At 32.6% G+C, this 27,254-nt stretch overlaps 3 protein-coding genes and 1 pseudogene across 4 annotated transcripts; 1 reads left to right on the top strand and 3 right to left on the bottom strand.

The window, feature by feature from the left end:
- On the bottom strand, positions 1,006–3,766 carry LOC105159012 (polygalacturonase-like). Its single transcript, XM_011075943.2, has 4 exons — positions 3,313–3,766; positions 2,550–2,839; positions 2,222–2,447; positions 1,006–1,458 (listed from the first exon to the last, which is right to left on the bottom strand). Exons 1-4 carry the CDS (start codon positions 3,745–3,747, stop codon positions 1,231–1,233), a joined length of 1,179 nt encoding a protein of 392 aa, XP_011074245.1. The 5' UTR covers positions 3,748–3,766; the 3' UTR covers positions 1,006–1,230.
- On the bottom strand, positions 8,944–11,855 carry LOC105158817 (polygalacturonase-like). The gene is made up of 4 exons (XM_011075698.2): positions 11,391–11,855; positions 10,516–10,805; positions 9,458–9,686; positions 8,944–9,187 (listed from the first exon to the last, which is right to left on the bottom strand). The coding sequence occupies exons 1-4, from the start codon at positions 11,838–11,840 to the stop codon at positions 8,969–8,971; spliced, it is 1,188 nt and encodes a 395-aa protein (XP_011074000.1). The 5' UTR covers positions 11,841–11,855; the 3' UTR covers positions 8,944–8,968.
- Positions 20,835–23,358, bottom strand: LOC105159011 (annotated as a pseudogene).
- Positions 23,445–27,087, top strand: LOC105158816 (2-alkenal reductase (NADP(+)-dependent)). Of its 2 annotated transcripts, none has more exons than XM_011075696.2 (5): positions 23,445–23,755; positions 25,358–25,526; positions 25,930–26,096; positions 26,251–26,333; positions 26,548–27,087. In XM_011075696.2, the coding sequence occupies exons 1-5, from the start codon at positions 23,528–23,530 to the stop codon at positions 26,924–26,926; spliced, it is 1,026 nt and encodes a 341-aa protein (XP_011073998.1). In that variant the 5' UTR covers positions 23,445–23,527; the 3' UTR covers positions 26,927–27,087. The 2 variants fall into 2 exon arrangements, with proteins under 2 accessions (XP_011073998.1, XP_011073997.1); XM_011075695.2 differs by having other exon boundaries at positions 23,446–23,755; positions 25,349–25,526.

Raw genomic sequence — 27,254 nt, 5'->3', positions numbered from 1 at the left:
GGGGGGGGGGGGGTGTGTGTCTGTCTGTCACGGTAGAATATGTTTTACTTCCATGTTAAACATACAGGAAGTGAGGTGTTATTTTTATCTTCTGTGCCAACGAATGCTATCTGCGTCTTGTTGCATTTGCCGTTGTATTTCAATTTCGTGCAGGATGTCACCTTAGTTTCGCCACATTTTATGCTTATTTACTGGTGTGTATATGTGTGTGTGTACGTGTGCGGTGTGTGGGGGTGTGTGTGTGTATGTGTGTATTTGTCACGGTAGAACATGTTTTACTTTCATTTTTAACATAGAAGAAGTGAAGTGTTGCTTTTATCTTCTGTGCTAACGAATGTCATCTGCGTCTTATTACATTTGCCGTTGTACTTCAATTTCTAAGGAGTCACAGACTCACATGTGAACACGTTAATAAACATAAAGAATTATTTAAAAAAAAGAAAAAAAAAGAGTAACACAACCCTCTAAACTTTTGAAAAAAGGACTTTTTAGGCGGGAGATTGTCCGTCTCCACACCGGAAAGAGCTATTAACCCGCACTTATGATGTTTTTTTAATATTAATTCACTTTGAAAAGAAAGTATATGTGCTTGCCGGAGCGTACGTTTTTCTTTTTCTTTTTTTTTTTGGAAAATTCAATTCTTTGCCTTACAATATGCAAACTAAATAAGAAATTGAACTTGTAAAGTCATTTAAGTACCTTAATCTAAAATATATCAACATATTTCTAAAATTGAAAAGATTCCTAATTATAATAGATTTTGAATTATCAATAAGCATCTCAAAAATTCATTATTACCATAACTTGTGATGTTCGAAATGCCAACAACTGATCAAATGATCATAACTTTTGGTAGATCAAATCCAACAAATTTTCTTATAATTAAAATAATAACAAACCAAGTAAAAGACAGAAACGACGATGCAATTCCCTGAACTGTTGAAAAAAGGATAGTACAACTCCCAAAAGCCACGGGCTGTGAGTTTCTTTTTTAGAAGTCAAGTCTCGCGCTGTTATTTTTTTTTTTCATTTGAAGGAATTTCTATATCTAGTGTTTAAATTTCACAATGGGTAAAATACAATTAAACCCAAGTTCAAGCACAAACATTATTATTAGCTATCAGCGTTCAGGCACAGAGAGAAGTGCCCTTCCACAACTTAGCCAAAAACAAAAACAAAAATTGTATCAAAGTCTCAAATCTGTACATGAAATATTAATTCCCCAACATGCTACCAGCAACTTCTTGGAAACACAGAACCACTGCTGGATCCTCTTGCATTTTCACAGTATGAAACTGTTGGCCTTCTCAAAGTATTCACATAAGTCAGCTTGATATCTTGCAGTTTGATCCCACTGCATGGATTGCTCGAACTGCACCGGAACGTCATGGCAGCCTGTGTCGACGACGTCCCCTTTATGTTTTTATATGTCACTTGACTCACTCTCACTCCAGAGCTCTGTAGACCAGAATCAAACATCGAGTTTATAATGTATCTATCGTTTCGCTTTAATAGGGTTCTATTTTAATATATATAAATGAGTGAATAGCAATTTATCCCCCTGTGATATTAAAAATGAGCATATTACCCCCCTATGAAAAAAATATAGCAATTTACCTCCCTATACTTTTTAAAATGAAGCAATTTACCTCCTTATATAGGGAGGTAGATTGCTTCATTTTAAATATCATAGGGGGGTAAATTGTTGTATTTTAAAAAATATAGGGAGGTAAATCGCTATTTATTTTTTCACAAGGGGGTAATTTGCTCATTTGCGATATCACAAGGGGGTTGCTTGCATTTTTTCCATATATAAATATTAGGGAGTGTTAGTATAATTATTGTTGAATGTCTAGAGTGAGACTCTAGGAGTACCAACAATGTACCTAATGACTCTATAGTCAAATTAAGATGTCGAGATATAATGCAAAGTATGATTACAGGGGTCTTTGTAGAATTTCACTATATAACGGTTTCTTTATTTTGTATATATCTAAATATCAGAGAATAAGTGAGACTCTAGGAGTAGCAACAATGTACCTAATGACTCTATAGGTCGGAATAAGACGTCGAGGTACAATGTAAAGTGTGATTAGTGCAGGGGTCTTAGCAGAATTTCACGAAATTAATGGGATCTTTTGTGATTTAATCAAATTTTAAAGAACGACGGTGTAATTATCCGCGAATCTTGAGAGTGAGACTAGGAGTAGGAGTAATGTACCTGATGAGGGCATCTGTAATCAGGGCAATACTTTTGATCTATGATTATGGGGTTGGCAACATTCCTCATGATGAGATTCTTGAAGTTGAGATTCTTCGCATAGCCACCGCTTGGCCTCGCCCACGATTTCACACGGACGCCGTTGTCTGTCTTTGTGAAGACAGAATTTATTACCGTCACGTTCTGCACTCCCTCTTCATTGAAACTATTGCCCAGACTCCCAACGCTGTGAGTTAAAACAGATCAAAATCTCAATCAGTTAGCAAAATTTCTGTTCTGGACTAATTGCATATTGCATAAAGAGATGAAGTAATGTAGTGTGTAGTGCCTGATGCCATGTCCAGGGCCACATCCGATTTTCTCCATATACACGTTCATCGATCCAGGGCCGACAGATACACAGTCGTCTCCGGTCCTAATCGTGCTGCTGGTGATTGTGATACCGCGGGAGGATGCAATGTGGATGCCGTCCGTGTTGGGGCTCCCACTCGGTGCAATGATCTTCACATTCTGTATCTTGATGTTGCTGCACTCGTTAATGCCAATGTGAATTGTCTGGCTGTTCAACGATGTCAAACCACTAACGACAACATTGCTGCACGTTTGGAATGCTATCGACTGCAACAAGTTCAATAGTTAGCTATTCAGTCACACCCGAATTAATTTAAAGGGCTAATACGAAAGTTCTTGGTCTTTTTTTTTTTTTTTTTTTTGGTAATATGCCTAAACAATTAGAGTTTGAGACAATAACGAGCAATGTGAAATATCCAACTTACCCTCGCCCCGACAGGGCAGTGATTGTTTCCGCCCCGTCGACAAGACCAGAACTTGGAACCTTTAGCATCCAATGTCCCCCCAACAACTGTTAACCTGCTGACTTTATAGAACAATATCCAAAACTCAGATTTGCCGATATCATTATAGTTATTCGGGGCGACAATGGTTCCACTTATTTCAAACAGGATACGGCTCCTGCACGGGCCCGTAAACCATATCGATCTCATTGGTCTTTTTTTTTTTTTTTTTTTGGTAATATGCCTAAACAATTAGAGTTTGAGACAATAACGAGCAATGTGAAATATCCAACTTACCCTCGCCCCGACAGGGCAGTGATTGTTTCCGCCCCGTCGACAAGACCAGAACTTGGAACCTTTAGCATCCAATGTCCCCCCAACAACTGTTAACCTGCTGACTTTATAGAACAATATCCAAAACTCAGATTTGCCGATATCATTATAGTTATTCGGGGCGACAATGGTTCCACTTATTTCAAACAGGATACGGCTCCTGCACGGGCCCGTAAACCATATCGATCTCACCAAGTACGTGCCCCTAGGGACCGATACTGCAGCCGGTGTAGCGGAGCTGCACGCTGCCTTCCACGCACGGAGAAAGGCTGCAGTCGAGTCGGTCCTCCCGTCCCCTCGTGCACCGAAGTTGACAACATTGTAGGCTGCAGCAGGAGATAACACTGCGGCAATCAGGACAAGCAAGATTGCCCAAGAAAATGTTGCCAACTTCGGCATGTCTGCAACGATGGAGGGAAAGATTGTTTGAATTGAAATGAAAAGAATTGATGGGAACTCAAGTTATATATACTTGAATTGGATGATGCATTTGCGTAGGCGATTAACGTGGGAAATCCAGGTGAGTTAGATCTCGATGTCACGTGGCGTACTGGACCCTGTACGGTGATATTTTTTGATGAATTCTTGGGATTAGAGATGGAGTGCAGCTATTAAACCAGCAGCCTAATTATTATACTATAACTATTGATTAATTGAAACTGATGAAGGGACACAAGAATTTAATTCTAAGATCTCAACAGCATGTGATCTCTCCTCCCAACTATGACAAGAATCTTGATGTATTTATGACAATTTTATTGGTTTCTCGATATATATACCTTGCTTTAAAAAAGTTGGTTTTTGTGCCAAAAAGTTCACTTCATAGTTTTGGCAAAATTACGTTCTTAGTTTGTAACTATATGCCGTTAGTATTTTGGTTCTGTAATTTATTTAATTTGCACATTTATTTCTTTTTAATGAATTTAGTCACGAACATATTACGTCTAGTTATTTTCTGACAAATTTAGTCTTAAATTGACAATTTCAGTCGTAACGACCTATAGTTACAGGACAAAAAATAAAATCTATTCCAGTGTGAAAGGGACTAAAATTGTCCACGCATGACTAAATTTGTCAAAAGAATGACAAAATGTGAGATGTTTATAACTAAATTCATCAAAAACAAAAAATCTAAATGTGTGCATAAAGTAAATTACAGGAGGCAAAATACGAACAAATTATAGTTACAGGACAAAAAAATATAATTTTACCTTTACTTTGGTTACAGTTAAGTTAAGAGGCATTTCCAATTAATAGGTTATTAACTTTAGTGTTTATCGATATTTCTGCTGAAAATAAGTTTAAAAAAAAAAGTATTTTTTTATTCATAAATTATACTTCCGAATGGCTTAAACTAAGCGGGCTTAAGGTGAAAGTTGTAAATATTCGACTTTTTTCCCAATGAGTACTCCAACTCCAGCCTTTCTCCTATTTATTTTTAAACACTCGTAACTTTCACCATAACTTAACTTACTGTATTTCCGACAATTTATTATGAGCTATACTGCAAACACCCACAAGGTCTTTCTATAGGCTAACAATTCCATCTAGTAGCCCAGAAACCAAAAAGAATCAAACTCCATGCACAAAGCGGCAAGAATGAAGGTCTAAACTCAAACTTGAATAAAGTATTGTGAAGGTGGAAAAAGAAATGGTAATGAGGCAGATGATGAGCAGAAGGCATGTGAAGAGAATGCACAACATAAATTAATAAAGGAACTGATGAAAACTGGAGTTATAACGTGATGAGTAGTGTATGAGACCGAGAACAAAGGCGGGAGTTTTGCTCCAATAACATTTTTGTGAAAATCATATTATATTCACTAAGTATTATTACCCTGCAATGGAATTATTATTAGGGTTGACAATATACATGTATGCCGAAATTTCTTAGTTTTTTTTTTTTTTTTTTTTTGAGGAGAAGGATCTATTATTAGCTCACTACTTCAACATTTTTCACATTGACCATGATTTAGTATTGTTAAGGATTACTGGAAAAAATATGATTTTTTTATTATAGTTAATTACTATAATCAGAAACAGAAAATCGTGGCAAATATAAATGAATCATAGCTTTGCAATGGTCATTAGCCGTTGTTTTTGTAAGTGTAGCTAGGACATTAGTAATGGCTAAAACCATGACATATGTTTTGGCTGTGGCAAAAAATTATGGCGAATGTTGATTATCCGTGGTAAAAATTTAAGTTTTTTGGTTTGATTTTATTTAACAGTGGTTAATAGTATTGATTTACTAGGACTTTTAAACCATGGTAATTTATAGTGTACAAAAGCTTAATTTTTTTTTTTTATATAGTGGGTAAATTACTGTGAGTTTTTCTGAGATTTGACGTAATTACAAATACCTTATTATTGTTTGAGAAATTATAAATATCTTCATGATATTTGATAAAATTATATAATTTTTGGATGAAATTAAGCCTTTTTATTAAAAAAATTGGATGAGGTGAATGAAAAAATTAAAAAAAAAAATAATTCATCCACATAGTCCGTAAAAAAAACTGATTTTTTTAATAAATAAGTAAATTATAGTTCATGGTTCACAAGAACATTTTGGTTAGTTTATAATAAAAAATCGATGAAAACCTTAAAAAAACTAACGAATTGGGCTAGTTGTTAGACGATAATTAAAATTAGAAAATATTGTTAATTTTCAAGCAATGAGAAGTATTTGTAAATTTATCAGGCCTCAAGAGAGGTCATTAGAACTTACGGTGTAATTAACCATCCAATCATCACGTGATATCCAGCCTTAATGGCCTAAAACGAATTAAATAACTTTATAACAAACTCAACTGCAATACTTTATACTTTAGTATAAACTAATAATCTTAGCGACAGAATTGAAAAAAAATATAAAACTAAAATACTACTCTAAAAAAATTAAGGAACAAAACTATTAAATGACCTAAGTTACCGTTGGTTTTATTGATTTACTATGATACAAAATCCATTGGGTGGGTCCGACTCAATTGAGTAAGTGGGAAAGACTTTGTTTGGTTTTCACTTTGTATTTCTATGGTTATAAGAATGAAAATGCCTCTTGTCTCATTTACTTTTGATATGTCAATTTTTATTTTTTTAATATTTAGTTTTTGTTTCCTCAAATTTTCCTTTTTCTCAATCTTTTAACTTTTTATTTTCTCCTTTCCTTATTATTTTTTGTACTTTTTAATATTTTATCAATCTAATTAATATACTCTTAAGATAATGATAATTTTTTTGAAAATTTTAAATTAATTGTGCATACACATGTGAGTGTGCAACCCATGGTCGTACGAGTTAATATTTTTTTAATAAAAATATATGTATTATTATAAAGAATAAATATTATTAATATAATATATAGAATTATATATACATAATAGTTTATTTTTAAAAAATCATAAAAAATCACAAGGATGCCATGTGAATTCCACCACCCTATATAAGGGGTATTTTGCTTCATTTTGAAAAAGACATGAAGTTTATTTGCTAGTTCTTTTCATAAGGGGTACTGTTCACATATCGCATATCACAGTAATGTCGCTTGCATTTTTCCTCATCTTTAAGCTCTTAAAACGGGCAAAAATAATTTTACGCAAAATTACAAAATTAGTTCTGTATGTATAGGGGGTGATAAAATTAATCCCGTAAATATTAGATTGACAATTTTAATCATGTAAGTTTTAATTTAGTGGCAATTTTAGTCCTTCCGATAAAAAATTATCATATTTTAGCCAAAAAAATTAGGACTTGGGGTTCCGACTTCCAACTGGGTTGAAGTAGAAACGTGACATTCTCATAGGATGCTGACATAAGAAAAGTGAGAAAAAGAAAAAAAAAAAAAAAAAAACCCTTTTTCACCTTTCTCTCTCTCTCTCTAGCCGTATGAGGAGAAGTAAATGAAAATAAAAATTGATTGAGGAGTGAATGAAAATAGAAATTGGTGCGGGAAAATAATGGATTGGCAAAGTCGAAGCTTTGGTCAAAAAGTCTGTGTCGGGGTCGTTCGTCGGAGATAGAAATTAGAGGATGAAATGTTAAGGTTCAAATTCACACTACCGGTATGAGGGATAGAATGGAAATGAAGATTGGTTGAGGGAGAGTAAATGGAAATGAAAATTGGTTGAGAGGAAATTATCGGCTGGCAAATAGGTTAGAAGGCTGGTGCCAGGGTCATTTGGCGGAGGGAGAAATTGAGAGATGAAATGTTAGGATTCAAATTCTCAATTTCTCGCTATCATTTCATCCTTCAATTTCTCCCTCCGATGAAAGACCCCAGCATCGGCCTTCTGACCAAAGCTTCGTCTTTGCCTACCCATCATTTTTCCTCAACCAATTTTAATTTTCATTCACTTTCCCTCAATCACTTTCATTTCCATTCATTTCCCTTCATACAGGTAGAGTGAGAGAAAGGTGAAACAGAATTTTTTTTTGTTTACTTTTTCTTATATCAACATCCTTGTAGGATACTACATATTTAACTCGATTCTAGTTGGCAGTCGAAACTCTAAATCCCAATTTATCCGGTTAAAATCTGGCAATTTTTGATCGAAATGACTAAAATTGTCGCTAAATTGAAACTTACAAAATTAAAATTATCAGTCCAATACTTATGAAACTAATTTTACCACCCCTATACATACAGAACTAATTTTGAAATTTTGCCTTAAATTTAAATAGAAGATTAAAAAAATATATATGCAATTGTTTTTTCTTTTCTTCTAACTTTTAAAAGCGTAGGATTAACAAAATCAATGGATTTGTTGTAACGTGCACAACTGCACATGATCAGGAAAGGCAAGAAAGTGTGTACACATATGATAGTGCAGCCGCAACAATGCATGTTAGGAGCACCATAACTTGCTTGCAAGTCAACTCTACGCATCTAAAAGCACAAGGTTCAGTTGATATATGTACAGGGAATTTATAGGACTAGACTGGAGGTGACCTTCGATAAAAAAAATTAAAATAAAATTATAAAAATTAAAATAATATGAGATGAAAATATAATTTCAGTAAATTAAATGTTAAAAATATTAAATAATTTAAATTACAAGATTAAAAATATATTTAACCCCATATAGCTGAGCTGACCTGATCATTTTATATATCCATAATGCCCTTGTAATTAAGGCTATATAATCAATTAAAAGAAATGTAATTTTTTTAATTATGATCAATTATCATGATTAAAAATTAAATTTTGATATGAATACTAATTAATTATAATTGTGTGGTAATTATGAGCCGTTTTTGTACAAACAAGACACGAACATTAGCTGCAACCATAAAACAATCATGGAAATTAGATATAGTTAAAGTCGATCGAATATTAATTAATTATGATTAAAAATTAAATTTATGGATTTTATTTGAAGGTCGTAAATAGGTTTAATTTATTATAATATATAGGTGGCAGTGATTTACATACACTGAATAATCTTTGTTTTTCATGATTAACCTGTTGTCGGATGATTGGCGAAAAACCGAAAAAACACGAGTTTCCTTCATTGTAAAGCAAAGTCGCTGTATGGTATAGTGGTAATAACAACAGTACACTGCTTTAGTGGCTACACCACCCTAGCATATATATATATATATTAATTATTTTTGGTCTCTATAGGCAGCTGGTGGGCTGCACAACCCCAGCCGCCGATCCTCCAGCGTTGGCACAAGAAGCTGTAGCCTGTTTGTTTCCGTAGGTAAGTTTAACTCCATCCAATGTAATTCCAGTGCATGGGTGTGTTTTACTGCAGTCAAATTTCACTGCAATTGCTGTGGCTGACGTTCCGTGTATGTCTTGATACGTCACATCGCTAATTTTCACCCCCGATGACTACAAAACAACAGTAAAAAAATTTTCGTTGTATACTTAGATTTTAGTTCAATTGTTTAGGGAGCTGATCTTTGAAAATAGTCTCATAATTTTAAAAAAAAATTCTAACTTTTTCAGTCATTCTACTAATTTTCTTTAAAAAATTAACAGAAAAAATCATGTTTAAAACACTTAAGCTGTTTCCCCCTATTCTAAAACGATATTTCCTAACAATTTTTTTTTTTTTTTGGCAAGTTATGAGAATATTTTCGTAATTATGGTAAAAAATACCTGGTTGGGACAATTGTGGTGGTCGGGGCAGTAGTTTTGGTCGATGATGATGGGGTTTTGAACATTAAGCATTACAACATGCTGGAAGAGAACGTCTCGGACAAATCCATTGCTAGGCCTCGCCCATGTCTTAACCCTAACACCATTTTCAGTGCCGCTGAATGTAGCCGTTTTCACTGTCACGTTCTGCACTCCTGCTTCTTGCATATCCCACCCTAGACTCCCAATACTGCATCCAGTGTAATATATTTATATATGTTGTTTATTTAATTCACTATCACATTTATGACTTCGTCATACGTTCGTAGATAACTTATGATGTATTTGATTCGATCTTTCATACATAGTATGCAATATTTTAAAGAAATTCTTATTAGTGGGACTAGGCTTGACTAAATTGATCTATCAATCTTTTATATAGTAAGTATAATATACGTATTATGTGATTGATAGATCTTTTTATTTAAATTGTATACGAATCACATGATATTGGTTCATATTTGGTGGACTAAAATTTTATGTAATATTCATTCTTAAGATTCAGAAACAATATTATATATGTATAATTAGTTATGATCAATATTAATTTTAAATTTTTTACATCAATTTAATGACCATGCATGTCACCATGTGACCTGGACCATGTGCAATTTGAATGCATGGAAATGATACGATCAAAAGTCAATATCTAACAAATTAATTAAATTCCTCAAAATGATTCTTGGAAAATTAAAAAAATTACAGACAATATAATTGAAATTGGAGAATAAATGAAAAATGACTTTAAATATACATTTGAAGTTTGAACAGGTTATTTTAATTTATTATAATTAGGGGGAAAAAAAATACAATACTTAACTAAATTCAAAAGCCTTTTAAATGTAACTATATTTTTATATATATAATAAAAAAATTGAAATTTTGTCCTATACCAATCTAATTTGACAATTACGTTCCATAATTTTAGAAATTTCGCATACTGACACAAAAAATAATCCAAATTTATTAAAATAATCGAAAAAAATACACGTGACATGTGGGTAATCAGTAGTACATACCTTATACCATGACCAGGGCCACAAGCGAGGTTTTCGATCCACAAGTTGGAGGAGCCAGGGCCGATTGAAACGCAGTCGTCGCCTGTGCCGACGTGAGAGTTCATGATAGTGACTCCTGTTGATTGCTGGACATGGATGCCATCAGTGTTGGGGCTGTTTCCGGGAGCCGAGATTTGCAGGTTTATGAGCTTGGCATTGTGGCATCCGTCAACCAGAACGTGGAACATTTGACTGTTTAAAGAGGTTAATCCACTGACCAATATGTTGTTGGAATTGTAGAAGGCCAGTGACTGCAATACAGAAATTCGTACGGTGAGCAAAGAGAGAAATCAATATGTATTTATGAAAATAGCTGGATTTATATTATTGAAATTTTATTAGATTATTTATAACTTCTTTCTGATTAATTATATATATTCCGTATAAATGGTAATAATTTTTTGAAATTGACGATTAATATTCGATAAGTGCAATTATTAATATTCACTTGCTAATTCATTTGTCCTGTGATTGATTTAATTAATTAATATACATACATATATAGACATACATACATATAAATCAAAATCCGGGATTAAAATTTGTTAAAAAATTAATCCTGAAATTCTCCAGCTATTTATAAAAAAAAAAAAAGATTTTACATGCAAAATTTGCAAGGAAGGAGAGCATGATAAATTATTAATATTAATTGATTTTTCCCTCTTATTTAGATGAGGTGCTCGTTAAAAAAAAATTAGCATTCTCTTGCATGACTATATGTATCTCTACCTATGAATTAATAACTATTCTAACACATGCAAACCTCATTTATTTAAATTAAGAAAAATAATAGTTTCCAGCCATAATAATAGCCTAATTATTCAACTTAAACTTACCGTAGTTCCTTTAGGACAATTCTTGCCGGAGTTCTTGCAAGCCCACAACGCCGCCCCTTGACCGTCCAGGGTTCCGCCGTAGATAGAAACTCCTGTGACCCTCTCGAACTGCACCCAGTGCTCAGTTCTCCCAAGGGCATTATAATCGGACGGCGCGACTAGGGTCCCGTCGATACGTATGGTTATCGCAGTATTTTTGCATAACTTGCCTGACAAATACACATTTGATCCTAACAAAAACCTCCCCCGTGGCACGTATATCGTGGCCGGTGTCGTGGCGGCACAGGCTGCGCCCCATGCACTTAGAAAGGCCTTCGTGCAGTCTGATTTCCCGTCGGGTTTTGCTCCAAAGGACTGCACATTGTACGTGGGGTTGGCTGAAAGTGATGGCGATGAGTAGTAGCAGAAGAGGGTGAGAATCAGGATGTGGATTGTTTTTGTGTAGGCCATTTTTGGTGTGTTTTCAGTGTGTGTTCTGTGTGTGTTTTGGAAGCTGGCTAATGAGGTATTTATAGAGGAGTTTGATGTGAGTGTGGATGAGGAAAAAGGCTGCGTAATTTGGTCAAATTAATTACTGTTTACATGCTACAAACTAACAAAAACTGTTTGTGCAGTTGGTCGAAGAAGAAGAAGAGGATTTTGTGTTTATACTTTGTGACGGGAATTACGCAGGAAATTAGTGGATTAGTGAGGGGTTAAATGAACTTTGCATGTGTATGCATGTGGGTTTCAAAATGAGTATTTTAGTTGTTCGGATACGTAGGTATACAGAAAATTCTTATTCGAATCTGATTTGATTGAACCAATTCAATCACAAACTAAGTGTGATATATTTGCTTTGTGATTGATCATTTTTTCTGAATTGTACATCAATCACATGATAATTATATTGCACTTGTCATGTGATTGGTTCAAGGTTGATCGAGTTGGATCCGAACAAAAATTTCCCTATGTATACACGTAATATGAACTTTATGTATGTACATATATATTGTGTATAAAATAGTTGGGAGAACTACAATTTTAGTCTTATAATTTAGGAGTTCGTATTTTCTGTCTTCTACATATGAACTGCCTTACAGGGCTATAATTATAACTTAATTTGATTATTTGCAAGTCACATATAATTTTTTAACCAAATTGGCCGAAAAATAACCAAACTTGCCAAAATTTTAAACTTATAAGACTAAATTGTGAAAAACAATTCATACAGGATAAAAATGTCTGTCCCTAAGTTACATGACTAAAATTATAATTTTTTCTAGTTGGACATATTGAAGGGGTGGGGGGGTGTAATTTGGTCCTACAAGAATGAGGTGTGACACTTTCAATCCACTTAAAATTTATTTTAATAGTAAATTCAATCTTGATGATGTTGTAATTGTAATTACAAATATATATATATATATATCGTATTCAATGGGTTGAAAAATTTACACAAATTAAACAACCCCGAAAGTACTTTATACTAACACAAGAAATGGGTAGTGAATACGTGGAATGAAGAGAAGAATCGGTATTATCACTAACATATATTTCCCCATAAAAGTCAGAGTTGGAGGTGGTGAAAATCAAGAAAATCAAGGCATGAAATTAGGTTGCATGGTCATCGTTGCAGCTTTTCGGCTTAATTGAGGTTGAAGCAATTGGTGGTATATGGTCTGAAAGGAAAACTGTTGGTTTCTATGTTGGCCAAACATTGAAATTTGGATGAAGCAACAGCCATAGTATGGTCATTTGCCTGTCCATTCTGGATTTGATCTTCAACTAAATTATATTCATACAGACTACAAATTTCATTCAATGAACCAAAACTTACATATATATATATATATCATGTATAATGTTAATTATATTTATATAAGGCACTCGAACTCGTTGCTCATGAGTCGAATTGCGAGCCGAGCTCATGAGCTCAACCTCATTGCTCATACTTTTTTAAAATTTTATTTTGTAATAAATATATATTAGTTTTAATATATAGCGCTAAATATTAATAATAAAAAGTGTTAAGAACATATATTACCATATTTTAATCTAATGTTATGAAAATATGACTTCATCATATTTTTATTATAAATCTAATATTAGTTTAATAGTATCATAATTAGTAAAAGGATAGAAAATATACATCAAGTTATTTAGATACATACACATAATTTGTAGAGTTGTATAGTCATCTAAAAATTAAAATACGAAATATTGATTAAATATAATTTTAATATTTGATGAATTTTGAATATGAATTTGATTTAATGTTGATTATGTAGTTAATTATTAAAAAATTTAAAACTAAAAAAAATAGAGAAGCTCGCGAGCTTTTGAACACAAATACTTGGATTTGAGCTCGACTCGTAAAGAAGTTCGAGATCTTATCGAGCCAGCTCACGAGACTCGCGAACAATTAGACTCATTTTATATAGCTATAGTGAACTAGAAAATTAAAATTAAAATTGATCAAAATTACTACCTCATCGCAATCAGAGGACAAGAAATGCAATTTTACATTATATATAATTAAATAGAGAGGGAGAGGGATAGGGAGAGGAGGAATTTGCACATGGATTGCAAATGGTAAATGATGTGAATAGGGTATGAATGCTTGGAATGCAAGATTTGAATTTAGAAATATAATTAAATAATAAATGTGAATGATTGCAGACATCCTCCCCGGCCCTGAGTTGGCCATACAAACATGAAACATGTCCTCCGCAACTTCTAAAATCGCATGCTTCATAGAATTCATCATCTCTCACTCTCAAACTCAAATATTAATATTATTTCATATATTATATGCTTTTAATTATAATTAATAAATATATATTTTCTTCAATTCAACAAATTTTAATTTATTTTGTACTCTAAAAGTCAAAAGAATCTACGGAAACCACATGTTCGGATAAAATTATACATATTTTCTAGTTATTTAATAATATTAATCGTATAAAACAATTTTAAAAAATTAATATTAATTAATAACAAGAATTTTAAAAAGTTGGTTAATATTATAAGTTTTAACAATGAGTTACAAATATTTTTTTATTCTATCTTATTTTTATTTTATCTTAGATTTACTGCGTCAAATCGTAATAAAAATATAAATTACGACTCATAAAATCTTTTATCTTTTCAGAATATAAGAATTTTGATAATTTTTAACTGTCACTATTATTTTGTGAAGAAACAAAGATAATGATGATGCGGCTTGTGATTCAATCGATCCCCCATTGCTTGAGGTATCGTTCACTCTAACTTACAATGAATTTCACGAATTTATCCTGAAAAGACGCGTAACTAGAGAGAGTAAGCCTTGAAACTTATAAATGACTCAAGCTCTTCGCTTGCAACCAATATGAAATATTTACCTATATTATTAGCCTCCAAATGAGGGGCTTGGCAGGGGCACATGGCCTCGTTTCTACAGACAGCACCAAATGATGCGACTTGCAAATTGATCGATATCTCATTGCGCGAGGTATTGTCTGCTCTAACTTTGTATGTGCCTCACAGATTTGTCCTGAAAAAACGTCTCGCTAAGGAGAGAAAGCTTTAAGGTTATAAGCCACTCAAACTCCTCACCTGTAGCCAAGGTGAGACGTTTACCTACATCAAGTGACGTATAAAAGAAAATAAATAAGAGCAAAAATACAATTAATTAACTTTATTGTCATAATATTAAATTAGTGCCTTCAGTAAAGGCAGAAATTTTGCAAAAGAGGGCACAAAATTCCTAAACCGCATGCCAAACTGTGGGTCCATCATAAGTTATCATGAAAAGCAAATGTCTGTGTGAAGGTAAAAAAGAATCACATGCAACACTCCAAAAAATATGCCCAAAAATTTTACTGCCAGAAACAAGGAACCCCTGAAACAGGGCAACCACAACATCAATTGTTAGAGAAATGCTTCGATTATTTCAGGTGTTAACAAAACATTTATCCACAGTTTTGATGTTTTTTGTGTTGTTTATATGAATATGGGATGGCCCATTTCTTCAGGCAAGAGAACATGCACTTCTTAAGCAATCTAGTTATGTTATTTTAAACATCATATACGTAAAATTGTATTTTTGGTCCTATATATGCATATGGTTGAAATTTTTTTAATTTAGTCTCATTCATTATGATTTTTTATATATATTCTATAAGTTGAAAAAGTACGAAATAGAAATGCTAATGGCTCCGTTAATTATTGGACGTTATTGGACTTTCAATAAATCAGTAGTAAGTCGGTCGATGGTGAATATGAATTTTTAATTTTTTTTTTCTAATATCGACAAATTCAATAAATTTTGACTAATAAAAAAGATCTATTTGTTAGATGGACAAAATATTAGAGGTACTAGATGAGTTTTTTAAGTTACAAAAAGTCTATATATAATAATTGAAAAAAATTCAGAGACCTCCTTGTGATAATAGAAATGTACACAAAACCCCCTATGAAAATTAAAGTATCAATTAACCCCCCTGTGATATAAAATAAAGTTAAAAAAAATCCCTCCGTACAGAAATTGGCTACACGTGCTTTGACTGCAAATTGACTATGAAAGTACTTTTTTTTTATATTTGTCTTTATCTCACGTCTCATATATATATAATATTATACGTATTTATCAATAATAAACTATTATTTTATTTAATAATTATTTAATTAAAATAATATTATTCTAATTAAATTAATTAAAAATTAATTTATATATTAAAAAGAAAAGAAGCGGCGGCGGTGAGGAGGGCGCGAAACAGGGGGCCAGCAGGGGGTGGGGTGAGTTATGATTATTATTTTGAAATAATATCTTTTTTATAAATTATAATTATATATATTATAAGTATATTTTAATAATTATAAATTATATATATTAGAAATTAAAAAAATTATATTTTAAGAGGTCTAGTTTTACAGGTTGACTAGAAGAGATATTTTAGTCATTATTTTTAAAAAAAATAGGCTCAAATTGATTAGCTGGCGGTGTGATTATTCATTCATAATATATGGATGATTTTTTATATTAAAAATTTCATAGGGGTTTTTTTAATATTTAACATATCACAGGGGGTCAAAATAAATTTAACTCTATAATAATTACACTAAATTTTAAAGAGAACAATTAAATATCCCTAAAACATTTGATATGCCGAATTAACGTTACACCGAATTGAATCAATTAATTTAATTTTTAATAATTACTGAATGTTTTCAATATTTCACTTCGATATTTGACAAACTAATTTTTTTTATTAAAACATGAAAAATGTTTAAAAGTAATAAAATATGTATATAAAAATTAAATTAAATATAGAAATATTTCGCTGTATTTCAAAAAATCAACACTAAAACTCGAACCAAATAATGAATTTCAATAAAATAAAAACCAAATATCCAATTTGGATATATACCCAATTTTCAGAATGGATTCGATTCGACTGTTTACTAACTGTTCACACCTTCCTAAAAATTTGATTGATCTATACTCATTTTGCATCTGTTCAGAGAATTATGAATCTACCTTTACTTACAGTTGTTACCACTTGGAAAATTTAATAGCAATTTTACTGTTGAACTGATTTAATCGCATTTTACTGTTGAACTAACGCTCTTTTGACTTTGTACTCTAATATATTGAGATAAATGTAAATTTGGTCCTCCAATTTACGGGAGGTGTCATTTTCTGTTCTATATGAATTTATTTTTTCAAATTAATTTGTAACTTTAATATTTTAGTAATTTTAGCCTTTTTTCGGTTAATTTGCTGAAAATTTGTATGTGACTTGCACATGTTCCAAATTGCAATTTATTCCTGTAAATTAATTCACATAGGATAAAAAAAGTGCTACCTTTTAAATTAAAGGACTAAAGCTGCAATTGAATTGGATAATGTACAGGTTACATTCGATTTTCTTGCCAAATTGATTAAAAAAATTAAAATTGCTAAAAATTTTAAATTATAGTACTAAAGTGCGAAAATGATCAAATCGTGGAGAACAAAAAAAATAAAAAATAAAAAACCATCTCGTATATTACAGGATCAAAAGTTGTACCAAGATGTGCATTGAAGGTGGATATCAGGAAGGCCTATGACACGGTTGAGTGGGACTTCCTTGTGGCGACTTTACAGCTATTTGGGTTTCCACCAACCTTCACAAGGTGGATTGAGGAGTGTATCTCGACGACCTCTTTTTCGGTTGGTCTTAATGGAACTCCACATGGGTTCTTTGCTGGAGCTAGAGGTCTACGTCAAGGAGATCCTTTATCCCCCTTCCTATTTGTGCTTGTTATGGAAGTTCTACATATTGGTTATATGGAATTAATTGAGCAGGATATGCAATTAAAATATCACTGGAAGTGTGAGCCAGCAAGGGTATTCCAATTGGGATTCGCGGATGATCTCCTGCTATTCTGTAGAGCTGATTTGGACTCTGTTAGAGTCCTTAAGGTGGGACTGAAAGAAAAGAAGCGGCGGCGGTGAGGAGGGCGCGAAACAGGGGGCCAGCAGGGGGTGGGGTGAGTTATGATTATTATTTTGAAATAATATCTTTTTTATAAATTATAATTATATATATTATAAGTATATTTTAATAATTATAAATTATATATATTAGAAATTAAAAAAATTATATTTTAAGAGGTCTAGTTTTACAGGTTGACTAGAAGAGATATTTTAGTCATTATTTTTAAAAAAAATAGGCTCAAATTGATTAGGGGGCGGTGTGATTATTTATTCATAATATATGGATGATTTTTTATATTAAAAATTTCATAGGGGTTTTTTTAATATTTAACATATCACAGGGGGTCAAAATAAATTTAACTCTATAATAATTACACTAAATTTTAAAGAGAACAATTAAATATCCCTAAAACATTTGATATGCCGAATTAACGTTACACCGAATTGAATCAATTAATTTAATTTTTAATAATTACTGAATGTTTTCAATATTTCACTTCGATATTTGACAAACTAATTTTTTTTATTAAAACATGAAAAATGTTTAAAAGTAATAAAATATGTATATAAAAATTAAATTAAATATAGAAATATTTCGCTGTATTTCAAAAAATCAACACTAAAACTCGAACCAAATAATGAATTTCAATAAAATAAAAACCAAATATCCAATTTGGATATATACCCAATTTTCAGAATGGATTCGATTCGACTGTTTACTAACTGTTCACACCTTCCTAAAAATTTGATTGATCTATACTCATTTTGCATCTGTTCAGAGAATTATGAATCTACCTTTACTTACAGTTGTTACCACTTGGAAAATTTAATAGCAATTTTACTGTTGAACTGATTTAATCGCATTTTACTGTTGAACTAACGCTCTTTTGACTTTGTACTCTAATATATTGAGATAAATGTAAATTTGGTCCTCCAATTTACGGGAGGTGTCATTTTCTGTTCTATATGAATTTATTTTTTCAAATTAATTTGTAACTTTAATATTTTAGTAATTTTAGCCTTTTTTCGGTTAATTTGCTGAAAATTTGTATGTGACTTGCACATGTTCCAAATTGCAATTTATTCCTGTAAATTAATTCACATAGGATAAAAAAAGTGCTACCTTTTAAATTAAAGGACTAAAGCTGCAATTGAATTGGATAATGTACAGGTTACATTCGATTTTCTTGCCAAATTGATTAAAAAAATTAAAATTGCTAAAAATTTTAAATTATAGTACTAAAGTGCGAAAATGATCAAATCGTGGAGAACAAAAAAAATAAAAAATAAAAAACCATCTCGTATATTACAGGATCAAAAGTTGTATTTTTCCCTAATAATTAAGAAATAATAATAATAATACAAATCTAAACTTGCTAATTGAAAAGGATAAATATAAAAGTATTTTTTTTTCAATGACCTCTTTGTCTTATTAAGGGGTATTTGATATTTCATAATATTTTTTCAAATTAATGGCATATTAGTAAATTTAAGATAAATTATATCTTTAATTCCATTACATAAAATAAACGAGGCCTAAGTGATTTTATAGTCATCTTGATGAAGTGTCTAATCGTTATATATAATTAATTAAGCCTTTATTAGAGTAATAGATATATAATAATTAACGAAAATACATTCATTCATTTGATCTCAAACAACTATCAAAGATTTTAATCCCTAGAAACATGTAATTGTGAATGAGTGGTCACATGGATGAAGACCAATTATGAATAATTAATCATACCCTGTTAAAATATAGAGATCAACATGCCCACTACTCTATTTATCATGAGCTATTTTTTATTTAATGAAAATAATAAAAAAAAAATTATTATAGTTACACCATTTTAAATTTATATATAAATTTACCCACTAAAAGTGTAAAGTATTAGTAAGAATATTTATTAATAAATTGTAAGAAATGCTGAATAAAATGTAAAATTAAAATTTTATATAAATTTTTTTGTTGATATTAATATTTTTATCCAAATTTTAACAAAAGGGATATAATTATAAATAGAGAAATTCCCCTGAGACTGCGTAAATGTTACGTAACTTCTTTTCTTCGTTGAACCCATTAGCCTTTGGGCAGAAGATGGCTGCCAAGATCAAGAATATCAATTCATTGCTTCGTGAATTAACTTTACCAGGAAAGGGAGTGGGATTGGGCTTCAAGATCAAGAAGGAACCTAACAATTACAAGTCTTAAGGCCAACATAAGAAGTAAAAGGCTCACTAAACAAGAGGGAAAATAATATTTTTCGTCCTGTAATTTAGGATTTTTTTATATTTGATCCCATTGATTACGACACTTTTGTTTTTGGTCCTGTAACTTTAAAAGATTAGTACTTTTGATCTCATGACACATTTTCATTAGATTTTTAACTGGAAAAGGTATGTGGCTGTTAAGTGTATGGAACCAAAAGTGCTATTTTTTTAAAGTTATGGGACAAAAAATGAGAATTTAGTAACATATGAGACTAAAAGTATAAAGACTCTAAAGGCCATGTGGTATTTTTCATTAAAATATTTAATGAAAATATGTCATGGGACCAAAATGCTATGTTTTAAAAGTTACGGAACCAAAAATGAAAATTCCGTAACTAATAGGACCAAAAGTAAAAAAAAAAAAAAACCCTAAATTACGGAAGGAAAAGTGCTATTTCCCCTAAGGAAGATGAAAGCAAAATAGAAAACGAAATTGGACTTGTAACCTCTGAGGTTCAAAATTACAAGCCTAAAAATTAGATTGTATTTTCTATTGTAATCTTTGTTGCACCTTTTATTCTATTTTAAATATACACATTATATGTATAAAGATTATATAATCAATTTTATTTAAGAAAATATTTGTAGACATGGTGCGTATACATGAAATGAAATAGATATGTAACAAGAATTTCAAAAGGAAATTCAATCCAATAAAAATACGAAGGGAGACCTCAGGTCTCTGAGACTCATGATGAAAATAAGGTTTGTTATTACAATAGGTCGATTGTCTCAATTTCTTAACACTTACAAATCACATAATGTAACAGAACAATGCATCAACTTCACAAGTTTCTATCTTCATCATATTTTGTCCAAAGCAAGCTACAGACATTGCTTAGGTACAAGGCAAAGAGGATTTTTCTTAAGCATTATGATCCCCAACATCGAATCGGTATCAATATCTTGTGCTTGCATTCCGGGAGGTAGTTCCCAATCAAAAAAGTAGAGGAGATTTGCTACCGCGAGCTCCACATTTGCAAGTCCCATATGCATACCGGGGCAGCTTCTTCGGCCAGAACCAAATGGGACCACCTTAAAATCGTTTCCTTTCATGTTGACACCATTATTCAAGAATCGTTCAGGCAAGAACGCAAGTGGATCTTCCCAATACTCGGGATCTCTTGAAATGGCCCATGCATTAACGTAAACCATAGTCTTTGGTTGAATTTCGTAGCCGTCTAAGATGCACTTCTCTATTGTTTCTCTTGGGAGTAGTAGCGGACCTGGAGGGTACAATCTCAAAGTCTCACTAATGATTGCCCTCATATAGGAAAGATTCTGAATGTCTGCTTCATCTACTTTACATTTTATACCAATCAATTCCCGAATTTCTGCTTGAACTTTCTTCATGACATCAGGGGCCTTCATTAGGGCAGTCATGGTCCAAATTGTTGAGGTTATGGCCGTGTCTGTTCCAGCAATGAATATATTCTGTAAAGAATACGAGAACAATTAAAAACTACTTGTTAGAAAGAACCTTCCTGGCTCTGACATCATGGAGTCATAGCCCTCTATTTAAAAGATCAAAGATCGATCACATTAGTCTTCTGTTCCAAAAATTCTAGTTAGAAAATGGCTCGATCAAATTTGAACTAATTATTATATGGTAAGTGCAGTATACTTATCATGTGATTGGTATACAGTTCCAAAAAAGTGACCGATCATAGAGCAAGTATATCACACTCGGCAAAACTTGGTTAATCAAGCAAGAATTTTCCCTAATAAAGGTCAAAGTATTTTTGGTTCTATAACTTTAGTTCATTAGCACTTTTGGTCCTGTAACTTACTCCATTTACACATTTAGTTCTTTTTTTTTGACAAATTTAGTACTTAACATCTCACATTTGGTCATTTTCTAACAAATTTAGTCCTATATTCACAATTTTGGTCTTAACGGCCCATATTTATAAGATAAAAAATGGTATCTATTATATTATGAAGGGGACCAAAATTGTAAACACATGACTAATTAATTTGTCAAAAAAGAACTACAAGTAAGATGTTTAAAACTAAATTCGTTAAAAAGAGAACTAAATGTGTAAATGGACTAACTTAGAGGAACAAAAATGCTAACCACCTATAATTATAAGATAAAAAATGTAATTTTGCCATAAATAAATTACGAATATATAGAAGCATCGACATATACCATTAGCATTGCTTTGATATGATCCCAGGTAAGATCGCTGGAAAGCACCTTTTGTTCTTTGAGCCGAATCAAGACGTCAAGAATATCCTCCTCCATTGTCTTTCGCCTGTTACGATCAAGATGGTCGTCGATAAGCTCCTGGTAGAACAGATCCAAGTTTTTGAAAGCCGCATCGAGACGGGCGAGCTTTCCCGAGAGTTTATCCACCCAACTGAACAAACTACAGTAATCAGATACATAGAAATCAGCCAGTGCAGCCTGACCATCGCGTAGAAGCTTGTCAAACCTTCTCCTTTCAGATCCCCCTTCATCGTATCTCGTACCAAAAGCAGTCCTACATATGAGTGTGGTCGCCAAATCCGTAACTATCTCACTCAGGTTGACAACTACTCTGTCAGATGAAGAAGCCAAGGCCTGAATCTTCGCAACCGTGCGAGAGATTTCATCTTCTCGAAGGGGCCGAAAGGATTGAGCCTTCTTGAGGCCAAAGAGATGAACAACCGAGACTTTTCTCATCTCCTTCCAGTAATCAGAGTAGGGGGAAAAGGCAATGTCCAAGAAGTTGTAGGACAGCTTCTGCTGGCCAAGTAGCTTTGGCCTGCTGCAAAATACCGAGTCTTGCGTCTTCAGCACTTCCCGAGACTACGAGAACTGGGACAGGGCCTAGCTTCATGTGCATGAGGGAGCCATGTTTCCTGGAAAGTTTCCATAGATGAATATGAAGATTGGTGGCTGTGACAAACTGGTGCAGGTTTCCAATGAAAGGCAATCCCGGAGGGCCAGGCGGGACAAGGGTTTTTGCTGCCTTTCTGTTCTTGAACAGGAAAAGGAACGTGAAGATGAGTGGTAATAAAGCTAACATTAGCAGAAGATGAATCATTGTTGATTCAGTGTAACGAATTTGATGATGCAGAGAAGAAGAAACTTGAGTTTGAAGTGCAGTGAACATTTCTTGATTCAAGTGTGTTCGACTGTGGCTGTATGAAAGTGTTATATGGCTCAGTTCACATCCACATAAAGAAGTGATCAGGACCATTAGTTTTTCTGCTTCTATGGCTCGAATTACAAGGAAATAAATGCTTTTCGCCCCACCAAACACAAAATTGTAATATGATCACAAAATATGGAAGATCACGACAAAAGTCATAGAGGCACGTTTTTGCCATGTTGCATCTACATTTTCCTCATTCATTTTCCACTTTATCCCAAACACTCACACACACACCGCACACACTGAAACATCAGAAAAGCAAAAGAAATTAGGAGAAAATGGGAGACAAAGTGCGCAACAAACAAATAATTCTGAGGGACTACGTTAAGGCTTCTGCAAAAGAATCAGATATGATTCTGAAAACCTCCACGATTACACTGAAGGTCCCCCAAGACTGCAACGGCGCTGTTTTGGTGAAGAATCTCTACTTGTCCTGCGACCCTTACATGCGCACCCGTATGAGCTTTCTCCAGGGCAGCTATGGCGACTCCTTCACACCTGCTTTGGTTCGTCTTTTTCCTGTTCCGCTGTTTGTTTTTCAGTCTGAAGCAATTACAATTCACAAAATTATAAATATGTAAAATTACATTTTAGATCCTCCACCTTTAGATCATTAGCACTTTTGATTATATAGCTTACTTTATTCACAAATTTAGTCCTTTTTTTCTTTTTTGGACAAATGTAGTCATGATCATCTCATATTTGGTTCTTTTTTGACAAATTTTCTTGACAATTTTTATCATAGTTACATAATGAAAATAATATCTATTACGGTACAAAGAAAAATAACATTGTGAATATGGGACTAAATTTGCAAAAAGAAAATCAAATGTAAAATTCTATGTACTAAATTCGCCACTAACTTATAAACGGAATATTTATGCCCACATATGTGGAAAGGATAAAACAATGGATTAGGAAAATTTTGTCATGTGGAGGTGATATTCACGTTTTATAGTTAGTTATTCTCTGTGACTACAATCACATGTTACTATATTACAATTATCGTATAATTGATTCATCCATAACTTCCCAATTGAACCATGTTACATAAGAGGATCGTTGCCTGTTCTACTGGCTGGTGAAAGTACTAGTTCTGATGCACGGAGTACACCAGCCAAAGCAGTGTGCAACTGTGTAAAAGTTTACTTTTGTTGTCTTTGTCTCTGATTATTTGTTATAGAGGAGAAAGGGATGTTTTAAGAAAAATTTTACGGGGAAGAAATATACCGGGACTCCTTACGATAAATTTTTATTTAAAAAAATCAATTAATTTTCTTTTTAATTTAAAAAAAAAGAATCCGTCGATTTTTTATTAAAATAAAATCAACTATTAACTTACTTTATTTTTAGACAAAATTACTATTGGTTTTCATTTGAGTTCTTTTATTATTGATATGCATTTTAATTTTTTTTTAATTCTGTTTATTTATTTGTACTAAAAATACCTTTTTTATATTAATTTTTGGACTTTGCTAATGTGGATATTTTGTTCATTCAGTTAAAAGACAAATAATATGTAAACAAACATTTTCTCCTAAATTTTGTTCATGTAGTTCAAATATATTGGAATTTTTATCAATAATTATTTTAAATTTGTAAAATAAAAGTTAGGAGAAGAATATTTCTTTGAATATTTTGAAAATAAATTATGATAACATAAACAATTTTTAGAACATCTTATAAGCTTTTATATGTTTTATAAGTCTATTCTGTGACTATTTTATTATTTGTACCAAAATTTTAGTCCGGATCCAGGTTCGCTAAATTTGAATTAATTATATGGCCATTCTAATGCACTTAACGCGTCATTGGTGTACAGTTCAAATAAAGTGACTAACCAAATGACAAGTGCACTGTGATTGGTTTGGTTCGCCAAACCTGGTCAAAGCAACAATTTCCCTAATTATGTGTTGTAACAAGGGAGACATATTATATTTGATTTCTGAGAAATATGGTATCTGTTGGTGCTACTTATAGCCACAATTCTCCATTTTTGTGCTATCTGAGAAACTAAGTCTGACAGGAATATGAGCTAACCAGTTGTTTATTTATATCATATATGGTTGATCATCTCCATTTTGAATTGTATCATACAGCCTTTACAGGGATATGGAGTGGCCAGAGTTCTTGATTCTTCTCACCCAAACTTCAAGAAAGGGGACTTGGTTTGGGGTATGACTGCATGGGAAGAGTATACCATTATTACATCGACAGAGCGTCTTTTCAAAGTTCAGCATATGGACGTGCCGCTCTCCTACTATACTGGAATTCTTGGTGAGTTACTTGCGGAACTTTCATCATTAAAGGTACATCAATCTTGCGAAACTTGATTCTTCACATTGGCAATCGTGGTGGATACGTAAGAACGCATGAAGTATAATTTCGTGCAAAACCGGAGTATTATGTTGAATTCAAGAAGAGAGAAACATGTTGATTCCTTGATGTTATACATGTTTAGTTTGAGTCGACGTAAATTTGAGCATTTGATTGCAGTCTGACATATTCAGTACAAGAAAAGGACTAATGAAAGTCTGAATACAAGAAATGCAATGGTTGCGCCTTTCCAAATGGAGTCGAACGATAACTCACATGTTAAATTGTTAAACCTTCATGTTTCTTGTTCCATATTTTCAACTGATTGGTTGCTCATCTGATGCAATTTGTCTCTACTATAAAGGTATGCCTGGAGCTACTGCTTATGTTGGTTTCTATGAGATTTGTTCTCCCAAACAAGGAGAAACTGTCTTCATTTCTGCTGCATCTGGAGCTGTTGGTCAGCTTGTTGGGCAGTTTGCAAAGCTGTCGGGTTGTTATGTTGTTGGAAGTGCAGGGAGCAAACATAAGGTTTATGATTCATCTTTTGCTTTTCACATTGTACTTTATTTGTGTCTTCTATCTTGTGATTATTACCCTCGTCATGTATTTAGTATAGCAAAAGTGCCCAAATTCTGTTGTAGTGAATTTTCTTTATTTTACTTTTATCTTTTCCATCTTGGAGGTGGATCTTCTGAAGAACAAATTTGGGTTCGACGATGCATTTAACTACAAAGAAGAACCTGATTTCAATGCAGCTTTGAAAAGGTTAGCATTTTGCCTTCCCTTCTTTGTCCCAAGAAAGACATTGTCCTTAACCGTCGTTTGCTCTTCGTAGAGGCCTAAATTCCAATATTCTCACGAAAAGGTGTTACTTTGAGGCAAGGACGCCTGAAATCTTGCATACTGGAGTTCACTTTTCATTTGTCCTTTCGGGCATATAGTTTGACAAAATTCTCAGCGTTGTTGTCGTTCTGATTAGGTACTTCCCTAATGGCATCGACATATACTTTGACAACGTTGGGGGAAAGATGCTTGACGCAGTGCTTCTCAACATGAGATTACATGGTCGAATATCTGCATGTGGGATGATCTCACAGTACGACGTTCAGGAGCTTGAAGGCGTGAAAAACTTGTTTAACGTTGTCACAAAACGAATCCGCATGGAAGGATTTCTGGTCCCCGATTATTACCACCTTTATCCAAAGTTTCTGGATACAGTTCTGACACTCATAAAAGAAGGTAAAATTACATATTTGGAAGACATAGCCGAAGGCCTTGAAAGTGCGCCGAGTGCCCTGATAGGGCTCTTCTCTGGTCGCAACATTGGGAAGCAGGTTGTGGTGGTTTCTCGTGAGTAGGTTACAATATGTGCAGTTCTATACCGTCCGTTAAGACAATTATCTGGCAAATTAATCTAGGTTAAATTACACAAACATTTCTTGTTTTTTTTTTTTGTAAAATTAATGTTACACTCCTTAAAAGGTGTTAGTGTAATGTTTTTCAAGGGTGTTTCTGTAAATTTTGTCATTGAATAGTTGATTTAGTTATAATTATAACTATAACCTTAAGCATTGTAGCTGTAATGTATTTACACTATTTTATAAGAAAACTAAACATTAAACTCCAAATATAAACACCACAGGGGTGAAATCCATATTATCCCTGTAATATTCAAAATATTTAAAT

This window comes from Sesamum indicum, linkage group LG3 (genome assembly GCF_000512975.1).
Source record: "Sesamum indicum cultivar Zhongzhi No. 13 linkage group LG3, S_indicum_v1.0, whole genome shotgun sequence".
Taxonomy (NCBI): domain Eukaryota; kingdom Viridiplantae; phylum Streptophyta; class Magnoliopsida; order Lamiales; family Pedaliaceae; genus Sesamum; species Sesamum indicum.
This window is presented reverse-complemented; position numbering and strand designations above follow the sequence as displayed.